The sequence below is a fragment of the Phaseolus vulgaris genome, chromosome 3 (genome assembly GCF_000499845.2).
Source record: "Phaseolus vulgaris cultivar G19833 chromosome 3, P. vulgaris v2.0, whole genome shotgun sequence".
Classification (NCBI taxonomy): domain Eukaryota; kingdom Viridiplantae; phylum Streptophyta; class Magnoliopsida; order Fabales; family Fabaceae; genus Phaseolus; species Phaseolus vulgaris.
This window is the reverse complement of record NC_023757.2, coordinates 37,726,977-37,739,564: the sequence shown is the minus strand read 5'-3', so window position 1 is coordinate 37,739,564 and position 12,588 is coordinate 37,726,977. Positions and strand designations below refer to the sequence as shown.

Below are 12,588 nucleotides of genomic sequence, written 5' to 3'. Positions count from 1 at the left end.
AAATATATTAGGTGAGTTTAATACATCTCTCTTATAGTGATATATTTCCATCTCATACTTAAAACTAGATATTTGTGGTGATTCAATAATGATTCAATGATAGGTGACAAGATATATCCAACAAATTTAAGTATGAAGTGAATTTAAACATAATTCATAAGGGAAAATTTGTCCCTATTTATAAATGTAAATTGATTTAGTCTCTAGTCAATCTAAAATCTCCAACGAAAGATAAACAAAAGTGAGTGAGAAAAAAAAATATTTTTCATTTTACTCTTGCATCCTTATTATTTAGAGTTGATAGTTTTTCCGATATAGGGTTGAAATAGAAGGGAAAAACATTTATATTACAAAATATGCTATACTTATTGGTTAAGAATATAAATATGAGTATGAATTTGGATGAAGATTTATGATAGATCTTTTATACAGATTGACTCATCTCACATTATTGAATATCTTAAATGAATTCATTGAACACTCAACATATTGTTCCATATTGATAAAATCTTTGAATTAACACACACTCGGGGTCACCTTCCCAACGGTTGCATAATATCTGTCTTATATGTAAACTGGTTTTTTCAACAAAGGGGATGGTACATTAATGTTTCATTTATTTATTTTACTTGCCCTGGCTTATCATACAATTATAGCGGATGCAAATTTATATTTTTGAGTAAAAATTTAAATGCCAGTTTTAAATATTCAATCTATAGATTAGATGCTATATTTGAATCATTAAATGGGTTTAATCTATAGATTACCCAGCTCTGGCATGTAGAGCTGTTTGTCAACGTAGGGGATGGTGCATTAATGCTTCATGGACTTACGGTTGAGAATATAAGATTTAGCGTATGATCTCTGTGGCAAAGATGCCATCAATTGCCTACAACCTATGGATAACAACTCTTCTCTTTCGACCATAATATATCAGAAGTAGAACAAATTAAACTAAACATATGTGAACCAGGACAGAGATTACAGCCAGCAAGAGAGACAACAACCACAATAAAAGTGAAGGAAAGGTAAACCAACCAAAAAACCCTTCCTAGTAACTGCTTTTCATGTACCGAAATTGTGCGTTCGCCAATGAAGCATGTGACTCTATAAGGCGACAGGTAACATATAGCATAGTGATAGGGAAGTTTCTAGAACAAATATAAAAACTCCCCTCAAGAAAAGTGAATTTTACAATTGAAGAAGCCTTAGTTTATATATATAGTAACATAAAAATAGCATTAAATTCATTTATAATGTATATGTAACATTCCCTTGTTTACACATCCAGAAAAAGACAAAGAGTTTTGGTGTGAATGTGAACGGAAAGCGAAGGAGCAAGGCGTACAGTTTGCTTGGCAAGATATAGGTGGAATCAGAAAACTCAACAAGGGACAGCAGGAACAGTTATTTTCATGGATCCAAGTAAGCAGTGATTAATGATAAAATATTATAAATAAATAAAAAGGTAAATAGCTCTCTCACACTATGGTTGGGTCAAAGACTTTTTTTTATCTGTCAGAACTGCCAACACACTATCACTAAGTCCACAGGGCCAGCCTGTTCTCATTCCTTTTCCTCACAAATGGACACGCCGCACACCGACGGCAACCATCTCAGGCTCACTACTACATTTCTTTCTTTCCCACCACTGCCCGTGGCCGTCTGAATTCGGACCACCTTACAACACCACATCCATCATTCATTCAGGTCAAATGCTGATTTTATTCATAATGTTCATCAAAAGCTGGCTTCTTTGCTTTGCTTTTGCACTCTGCGTCATCCAAATCAAGTGACGTGGTAACACAATTTTTGCAATGATTTTGCAACAACTGCTCTCGTCGCTGGGTCAAAAAAAGAACACACATGCTGACGTGGTAACATACGACAGTTGTATGAAGACGAAATGAAAAGATAAGCTCCATTTTGACAAAAAGATGACAATGATAAATAATTTAAATTAAGAAATGAGGTAAATGACACTTAAAATATGGTGAAATGGTCAAAGCTTGATTAACAATTTTAAAACTCCCACCTGTAAAAATCAATAATAAAAGAAAAATAGGAAGAAAAAAAATGAAATAGACAGGAACGGGGCCGGGGAAGAAAGCACAGTGCATAATTGACAATATTTTTTGAAGAGCGACCCACCACCACCTTGTGTTGTCCTTTCTTTCCTCTTTTCGAATTTCACTCAATCAAGAACCCTTTTTTACTTTTGTTAAGGTGTGAGTGACCTAGGAGTTCTTGACTCCGGGGGAGGAGTGTGACCCTCGGATCCTTTAGAAGGGTCATCGGAGGACTGACGCAAGCCGTCGTCGGTCTCGCCCCGGTTGATGTCCTCGATCATGCGCACCACGTCCTGCATGCTGGGCCTCTGGTCAGGCACCACCGAAACACACGCCATGGCGATTTGCAAGAGCTGAACCATCTCCTCCTCGAAGTTGTGATACCTCATGAGCTCCGCGTCGAACACCTCCGCGGTCCACTCTTCGCGCACCACCGACTGGACCCACCTCGGGAGGTCGATTCCCTCCTCCCCCAGCGACGCTTGATTCGGCGCTTTCCCCGTTAGAAGCTCCAACAGCAAGACGCCAAAGCTGTACACGTCAGACTTGAAGCTCACCTTTCGAGTTTCCACCACTTCGGGTGCCCGGTAACCCGCCACCCGGTTCGACGGGGCTCCGTTCCCGAACAGGGGATTTAGACCAAAATCCGAAACGCCGGCATCGTGGTCCGGCCCTCGGAGGAGGATGTTGGAAGATTTTATGTTGCCGTGGACCACCTTGCCTGCCACGTGGAGGCATGCCAACCCTCGTGCCGCTCCTACCGCTATTTTCATTCTGCTGTCCCAGTCCAGTGGTGTTCTCCCAGACCCTCTGCTCCCTGCAATATCAATACCAGTGCTAATGTAGTTAGTCAAGTAATTGTCATCAACAATCCTCTCCACTCCACCAATCCCTATCTATATTACACACACATAATATAATATTATTAATTACTAATACTGATCATGCTCTTTTCATCCTTCCCTTTTTAGTCATGTACAATATCACCATATGCAATAATTTCATCACATTGCCAAATTTAAATGTTTCAAAACACAAGCATGGATCAAAGGAGGTTGTGCTTTGTGGGATTTTTCTTTTGCTTCGACTCAACACAACCCTTTCAAAAGCAAAAAAGTAGCATGGTCGTGGTCCAAATGCCTTTCTCTTCTTCGTTGGGAGGAGGAGGAGGAGGAGGAGGGAATAGCACGCTTTATTTTTCTATCTTTTTTCTCTTTTTAAAGGAGAGAAAAAAAAAATTGGAGGAAAAAAAGAGAGATAGAAATAATGTCGGTGAGCCACGCTGGTTTCTCATGAGTGCATGTTGCTTGGGTTATGGGAAATGCAAGAATGGCAAAATTAAAGAAAGACAATGTCACTCATGAGTGGAGAATGTTTGCTCCTGAAGCATGCATTAAACAAGCGCACTCTACGCTGCTGCACAAAACTTCCAATTTACGATACACTTACAATAACACTGTTTCTATTAAACTATTTTCCCCAAAAGAAAATTAATATAACGAACATGCCACTGATATATAATGCAGTAAGAAATAACACAGAGACTAGTAAGTAGAACCCATCTCCACTATCAACTTAGAAAGCACCCCACTGCCACTGCCCGCAAATAAGCTAATCACACAACAAACACTTCACAACAAGAACAGCAACAACACTAATAAAATATTGGAGCCCGCAAATAAAATAATGAACTTCCACGACTACAACAGCTGGAGTAGGAATTCAGCAAAATTAAATACTAAAAAAAATGTCAATTCTACCAAACAGAATATTCAATTCCCGTATGAACACAACGAAAAGCCAGAAAGGCAAGTGCAAATTAAACATGGTGCTCCCAGACTATAACAATCGAATTGCATTGCATGTGAGTTCAATAATTAGCTATGACCAGAATTAAGCAGCAAGAAAAACAGACAAACAGAAAAAGAAATAGGGATGTGTTGGATAAGAAGAAGATCGTACCGTGAAGGAGAGCAGACAAGCTGCCGGCAGACATGTAATCGTAAACGAGCAATTTCTCGTCCTTGGAGAAGTAAAAGGCTCTGAGAGGCACCACATTCTCGTGCTTAATCTTCCCCAGAACCTCCATTTGCAACTCGAACTCTTTCTTCGTCACCACAACATCCTTCAGCCTCTTCACCACCACCGTCGTACCCTCCTCCAGCACCGCCTTGTACGAAGTCCCTACGCTGCCCTTCCCCAACACCTCCGCCGAAGCCCTCAACAAATCCTCCAAATCGAAACTGTATATCCCCCCTTCGAAGAACACCAGCTTGTTCCTTTCCGCTTCCGCCGAACCCCCGGTGATATCCTCTTTCGACGACGACGTCCCCGCCTCCACCGCCACGGCACGCGCCGCCGCCACAGGCTTCGGCGGTTTCGCTGGCTGCCGGCGCCGGCGCCGGAGGCACAGCAACAGTAGCAGAAGAAGCAACGCCGCGACGAGAACGGACCCGACTACGATTGCGACAATGGCGCCCGTGGAGAGCTTCTTGGACTTATGCGTCTTGGTAGGGGTTGAATTGGAGGAGGGAGACGGCGCCGGAGCCGGAAAGAAGGGGTTGCAGGCCGTCAACGGCGGGCCACAGAGATCTATGTTTCCGGCGAATGAGGAGTTGGGGAAAGTGGAGAGCGTCTCCGGAATGGAACCGTTGAGGCGGTTGAAGGAAACGTTGAAGTCGACAAGCTTGGCAGTGATGCTAGGGATTTTTCCGGAGAAGCTGTTGTGTTCCAGGAAGAGGCCAGTGAGGTGGGTTAAGTTGTTGACGGAGAAAGGGATTTGCCCGGTGAAGTTGTTGGAGGAGAGATCCAAGCGAGTGAGTCGAGTGAGGCGAGTCAGACTCGGAGGGAACTCGCCGGAGAACTGATTCTTCTGGAGGTAGAGGTTGCGGAGGAGGGTGAGGTTTGAGAAATCGCCCGGGATCTCGCCGGTGAGGCCGTTGGAACGGAGACTAAGGATCCGAAGCTGGGAGAGGCGACCGATTGTGGCGGGTGGAACCGGACCCACGAGGTCGACGGCGGGTAAACGGAGCGAGTAGACGAAGGAGCGTGAGGCGTCGCATTTGACGCCCACCCAGTCGCATGCGGAAGCGGAAGCGTTCCATTGGAGGCGGTTGGAGTGTGGGGTTTGGGAGAGGAAAGCAAGGAGCGCTTGCTTGTCCTGAGTCGGCTCCGAGTTGACTCGAACATTAGAAGTGAGTTGGAGGAGGAAAACGATAATTGTGAGCAGCGCCATTGGGTGGGGGTTCAGGAATCCGAATTGGCCAAGAAGATGGAGGGAAATATGGCACTGGTTATCCGGCGAAACACCATAAGAAAAAGAGTGGTGGGAATTGTGTGAGTGGAGTTTGGGAAAGAGTAGAAGGTATCATGTTTTTTTTAGTATAAATAGAAGAAACAAGGTATCATGTTGTTTAAATATGTACTCTAATGTAATGTAATGTATCACACTATCACGAGCTTTAAAACTAAAAAAAAAAAAAAACACTCTCGCTGTCGCTTACGTTTCAGTTTTTACAAGGCTGTTTTCACCGCTTCCAGCATATCGCACGCGCTTCTGTCCTGCGTGTATATAATTTATTTACTTTCTATTTCCAACTTATTAATTAATTGATAAAAGCGGAGAGAGGAAGAAAAGTTGCCAATGGGCCAACAATTGCTTTAATCTTTTGTTTTTCTTCTTTCTTTATTTGAAGTAGTTTGGTATTGGTAAGGCAAGGAGGCAAAACAAGAGGACAAAATAGAACAAAGAGAGTGTTTTGTCGCTGATATGTTATGTTATAGGTTATAGGTCAGTGGCACATGTGAGATAAGATTTTGGAATGGTTAAAAGTTTTAGCATGGGCCAGCGAAGGTGTAGTAAAGATTGGAGAATGGAATGGGTTGTTTTGGGTTTTTGGTCCACACTATGTGTGGCGTGGCTAAATGAAGAAAATGTGGGCCTGGTTTCTGATGAGGTCCATGAAAATGTATTTGGCTTCTCAAGATATTACACTTCTTAATGCAACTATGATACATAGATAAATAGATAGATAGTAATGTTCTAGTAGTATTGAATGAACGTTGAATGTTGACCTGCTCAAATGGACGGTGATCAACCATTTTGATTACAATTGATTGGAATTAATTGGGAAATGGACAGTTAGCTTTACTTTGCTTTGACCACAACACACCAATATCACTCAAATGCGGTCCTATTAAATCCTCCCTCTCTTATCATTCATTTTTACGTTAAACTCTCTCTTATTAATATCATTCAATATTTTCTCTCTCTAACCTAAATCAATTAACTAACTTTATTTAAATCTATTTTTACACTTTCTTAAATATAAAACCAAACGTGTAGCAAACCTACTTTCAAAAACTTATTACTATTTCTCTAATTTCTCTTTATTTTATTCCCAACAACATTTTATGCAAAATCTTTGAAGATTTTTATTCTACAATTGTATTCATTATAAAAAGTCTTATCTAAGAGAATAACTGTATGACTTTTTTTTATTTTAATGCCACTATATATAAATTAATTAAATATTAAATTAAAAATAAAGATAACTGATAAAAAAAAAATAGTATTGCTTTAAACACAAAAACAACGTATAAATAAATATAAAAATCTTTTAAAAACTCAATAATTGAAAAGGAACGCATAATAACAGCATAATACACTAAATGGATATTAAGAATGTTGGTCAACCCTGAAATAATAAGTTACAACGTTCGTTTGAAAAGTTTTATTTCAAAAAAACTTTCACTCTTTGAAGAAAAAAGAGGTGTTTTTAATTGCACATTTAAAGAAGTTATAACAACATTTATTTCTTCGAGTTTTACTAAAGTCCCAAGTAAAGTAAAGAAGTCGTTTTTATGAAGAAAAAATTAGGTCTTTTTAAGTCTACATTATAGAAATTCTAAAACATGCTTTTATGGTTTATTTCTTCAAGATTCTTTATTCATGTATTTCTTCGAATTTTGCTGAAGTTTCAAATAAAGAATTCTTTTTTTTAAAAAAAAATTAGGCATTTTTAATGGCACGGTAAAGAAACTCTAAAATACTCTTTCATCATTTATTTATTTTCAAGTTTTAATAAAGAATTTTTTTTAAGTGAATATTAAAGAAGGTCTAATATATTATTTTCATTTACTTCTCTGGGTTTTACTTTTTAAAGTTGGAAGGCTTCATTTATTTGTTTTTATAATATTCCTTGTAACCATTGGTCGTTTTATGGAAATTAAGCAATATTTTTAGAAAATGTCAGTTATTTATTGTAAAAAAATAGTAAAAAATTACTTTGAGATGTAATTTAAAGAGGTTTCTATGAAGAATATTTTAGCATAAGTGACTATTTTTAATTGAGTGTAGTAAAAACCTTTATGTATATGAATTGAACATAATAACTTGTGGGTCCTCATTTCCTTACGTATAAATGTGGTTTTATGAAAATTATATTTATATAAGTTGTGTTTAACTAAATTTTTGTAAAAGAAACTTTTAAGAATATTATGGGCATAGCCAATTCTTTTACAAAAATTGAAGTAGTTATTCTTAAGTATGTCCCTAGTTTATTTTTCATGAATATAACTCTTTAACCACATGTAAAAAAAAACACACTTAATCAAACAATCTATAAACATAAAGGAAGCTTACAATTAAAAAATAATAATTCATAAAAAATATTATTATGTAAATAGACATAATTACATCATTCTTATGCATATTGATCTCATCATATACACTAAATAACATACAATCGAAATATCTTTTAGAAGACACGACACTTATGTCTAAACTCACAAAATAACACTTGTGAGTTATATTGTAGTGAACCACTCTGAATATCTTCGATCAATCTGACTACTTTACCTACCAGGTAAGACTACTGTTGGTCTTACCATGATCTAGTATACATTACTATAATCTCGAAACATGCATAATATGTCCTTTTTCTAGCTCCTCACTACTTGGTACTCTTGTTTATGTGATTGAGACTATCTCATTGAATTCGCTTTACCATAGCTCACCAAGCTAAAATACAAGTTGTACCTTCATCAGATACTAAATAATTCATATGTCTTAGTAGATTATGGACATCAACCACTTATTATAGTGAGTCTCACACACAAATAGTAGATTATAGACATCAACCATTGACTCCACTCAATATATAACTACTTGATAATATTTTAATTTCACCTTACTATAAGTTCAAAAATATCCAGCTAATTTTCACTTAAATGAGAGGTTTTCTATTTTATTTTATTTTTATTTAAGCAAAAATTTCATAACTAAAGTTAAATTCTTTTATTAAAACAAAATTTCGCGTTAATTTTGCTTTTACGAAGATTTGCACCGCCTAAACTTTGCATTTGAGTTAAAAGCATGCCGCTTAAAATTTAGTTTTTATTTTATTACTCTGTCGTGTTTTTGCAATTTTACCTTTTTGTGAATTCATGTTTTGGTATTCAAAACTTGTTAAAATTCTTATTTTGACTTACATATTTAATCAAAGTGGGGTTTGTAAGGCTTTATTTTTTTGAAGAATACAACTAATAAACTAAATAAGAAAAGAATGAGAATATGCACATAGCATAGAATTACATTAATGGTGCCGGCAATGGAATAATTCCATATTAATATTTTTTGTTTTTCATGTGTTCTACATTTGCGCATGAAGCAATGCCATGTGGAACTATGGATATAATAATAGTGTATATGTCTACCTGTACATGCATTGTAAGTTATTAGAATAAGATGATTTTAGCTTTATCTTTGGACATATGTCAAATGAATCTCACTACATACATAAAAAAATTAAATTGAGTTTTCAAAATTGAAGAGAAAATGTCTCCCTAAATAATTTATCTCACTTTCTTATAAACTCGTCTAACACTATTTTTTCAGTGCACGAAATCTTATTTTTATTTAAGAATCAACAAGTAAAAAGAAAAATGATTTTATTTATTATTAATATTTTTATTTATGATTATTTATTAATATTAATGTTATTTTTCAATTATTTTTAACATTATTGTGATAAAAAAAAGCAAAAGTAAAAATAAAAAATATACTCATAATTAATTATGAATTTCAGAAAGATTTATCTGTAATATAATAACTTATGTTGTATTTATGTAAATTCTTTTAGATAATACCATAGAAAACTCTCTTCCTCTTTTATTATCTTGATTTGTCTTTTGTTTTACACATTTATCTAACTCGGCTTATTTTTTCAGTTCTTATTATATTCATTCCCTCTCCTCTCGTAATGAAAACGTTTGTATTTCCAGAAAATTTCATTGGGTTTCTATCATAAATGTAAAATGTTTTAACTAGTATCAAATTTTGAACATTATAAATAATTCTCGTACCTCGAGGTATTTTTGCAGTGCATTGTAATTGTTTGATGTACTTGAAATGGTTTCTACTCATTTTATCTTCAATAAATGATTCTTAACATGTAGTACAAGGTATCTAGGCAAACTTTAAAGGGTTAGAGAAAAGTCAAGCTTTTCTAAAGCTATTTATCAAAACATCAAAATATATACGTGGTTAGGTGGTATTTAGTGCACTTAAACTAAATATTAGATAATCACTCTACTAACTTATTTTACATCAAATTTCTACTGCTTAACACCTTATAGAAATCATGATAATATATTCATATCGTGTAAGTTATTTGTTTTTTGGTGTAGATAAATGTTTAAAGAAACTCTTTTGATATACTCTTATAGCTAAAATGCAAAAATTGACATACACAAATTCTCATATAAAAGGTTGGTAGTTAAAATATAAAAGGTTGGTAGTTAAAATGATGAAGTATAATATTTCAAAACAACTATATAAAAACATTTGATGTGTCACAAAATTTTGTTAATATTGGAGATTTTTTTTTATGTTTGATAACATATTTTGTTACTCTATAAAGAGTCATCATCATTTTGCATTTAATATTTCCTTTTCCTAACAAAAATGTATTAGAGGATTTAATTTTCTTATCTTGTAGGCCTCATGTTATTTTGTACAACAAAATTCATTTTAATTGACCTACCAAATTTTCTTATTGTCTCATTTACTATCCCATAAGGATCTATTTTATAACTCGATAAATTTATAGTTACTTTACTAAGGATCTAGAAAAAATATATGTAAGATAAAGATAAATCCATCAACACTAAATTTAAAAAACATAAACTCCCTAACCAAGACAACATTTTATGTTCCATCTTGACAATTTTTTTAAGAATTTTTTAATAATAAGATTTCATATGTCTTCCCTCTTTGGATTTACTTCCATTAGTATTCGCATATTACAAAGGAGAATGACAAATATTAGCATATTGTTGAATAGTTTCATCAACCAACACAAAAGTCCCAAAATTACTCTTAAAAGAATTATTTTTAGTCATGACACCATTTCAAAGCATTTCATAATATTCACCTTTTTCCTTTGAAGTTTTGCCAAAGATAACAATGTCATTTGTGTATTTCAAGAGTAGTACTTCAAACTTACTTCTTCCTATCTTAGAAGTTGAATACAAGCTTTTTTTTTCAGCATCCCTCAAAAGCTTGTTGAATCCCTCTCCAACAATGGTAAACAAAAAATGGAGCAAGTGGATCTCCTTATCTCATTCCTTTACTCATAAAAATCCTTTATCGAGTTACAATTTATAAGAGTCGATTCTAAGCTGAATTCTAAACATCCATATTATCCATTTTTCACAAAAGTTCAACATTCTTATATTGTAAAACAAAAAATTGCAATCCAGGAAATTGTATGTCTTCTCATAATCCACCTAAAATATCATACATCTTTTTTCTCTCTCTTTCAATTTCATCGATAACTTCATTGCTATTCCACTTATTAGTAGCATACTTATCTCCCCTAAGAAAGCACATCAAGCTTGATTTATAATGTGTGTCAATGCCTTTTAAATCATCCTACCAAATTTTTTGCCACAATTTTGGACACAGTCTAATTGCTTAAATTTTAGGATTATTGGATAACAATATGATATATTTCTCTCTAGTACCTATTTAGCACTTCTATTCCATTTGTTTATCCATTCATTGTCACTATAAATATATCAAATATGCTCTTATCCCTTCCATTGGGGTTGTACTAGGTGAATGTTCTCCTTAGTAAGAAGTATATCCTCCATGTCCATATTTATGATAAAGTTGTTGATTGTCTTTCTCTCCGTGCTATAAAAATCTCCTTGGTTGACCTATTTTATTTAAAACTTATTCTAATACAATTGAAGTGCCCCGTCAAGCATCAACTTTTCATATCACTTACTCTCTTTCTTCTTTTATGTTCTTCCCACATGTTCAACTTTTGATCATACTCACATGATAAGTGAACATTAACTATAGTTTTCTCGATTTTCTTTTAGTTGCGTTGCAAACCTAAGAAATCACTTCCATGAAACATGTATGATATTTCAAACGCTTCTTTATCACATAAACATAATAAGTCCCTACTACATTATTGTCTTCCACTACACCTTCACATCTCCCCACGAAAACTAACACAAATTCATATTTACATTTTCCATTTTAGATTCATGTAATAGTAACTTATGTACTTTACAACTCAATCTCTCATATATTTTATCTTTATCATCTCCTAAACCCTCTAACATTGAATGTAAGTATTCTCATAATCTCTCTTTCTCAACTCTCATCTCACATTTAACTTGTGATTTTACTTTTCCTCTTTATCTTTTTTTTTTATATAATTTGACTTTCCTCACCCTTCCCACTCACTCCCCAAAATTTCCTAATTTTCATAGTTTTTTTTTGTCCAAAAAACATCCTTTTGTAAGCAAAGTGACCTGTTATAATTAATAATGTTATTATATGATAAAATATTGTTAACAATATATATCTTGTGTCTTAATTTTTTTCTACTTGCGGATGCACTACAACTTTAAGAGATAAGTTTTGAACTTATATACTTTTATATAGTCGAAATGAACATCTATTATCCATAGTGGATAATTTAGAAGATAAATGAACTTGTCCCCGAATATTGTCTGAATCCATCTCAATTTTGACAGGAAATCTCCGCTTAGACTCAGTATGAGTGTGAGTAATATTTGTTCATATCATTAATTTAATGATATATGTAAATGTTTAGTTTATAATGTTACTAAGTATTTGATCATTATATATTATTGTTTGTTCTTTAAATTTATATACAAATGAAAAAAAGTTTTTTTATAAGAAATAAAAAAGACGTATTATTTATTATTAATTTTTTATTTATTAAAATTAATTATATTTTTTAAATTGTTTATTATTAGTATTATAAAATAGCAAAAAAATAAATAAATAATACATTTAAAATAAGTTATACCCATAAAAATATTTATTTCTTCCTAATTTAGCAACATGATTGTTACATTAATAATTTCTTTAAACTTTTAGAGTGGAAAATTCAGTTTCTATCTCATCTATTTATTTCTTCTTTTTTCACACAACCTATGCGATAACGTGAGTGACATTTGATAGAGCTCAAAG

The 12,588-nt window shown here is 34.0% G+C and overlaps 1 protein-coding gene across 1 annotated transcript; it reads right to left on the bottom strand.

Moving 5' to 3' along the window:
- Nucleotides 1–1,938: 1,938 nt before the first annotated feature.
- LOC137807482 (probable inactive receptor kinase At2g26730) lies at nt 1,939–5,547 on the bottom strand. Its single transcript, XM_068608142.1, has 2 exons — nt 4,032–5,547; nt 1,939–2,886 (listed from the first exon to the last, which is right to left on the bottom strand). The coding sequence occupies exons 1-2, from the start codon at nt 5,302–5,304 to the stop codon at nt 2,222–2,224; spliced, it is 1,938 nt and encodes a 645-aa protein (XP_068464243.1). The 5' UTR covers nt 5,305–5,547; the 3' UTR covers nt 1,939–2,221.
- Between the last annotated feature and the right edge of the window lie 7,041 nt (nt 5,548–12,588).

Excerpts from the sequence above, each read along its gene's own strand:
- LOC137807482 (XM_068608142.1), bottom strand. The coding sequence starts at position 5,304 with ATGGCGCTGCTCACAATTATCGTTTTCCTCCTCCAACTCACTTCTAAT. Across the intron at positions 2,887-4,031 it reads CTTGTCTGCTCTCCTTCACG|GGAGCAGAGGGTCTGGGAGA; the intron begins GTACGATCTTCT and ends TTGATATTGCAG.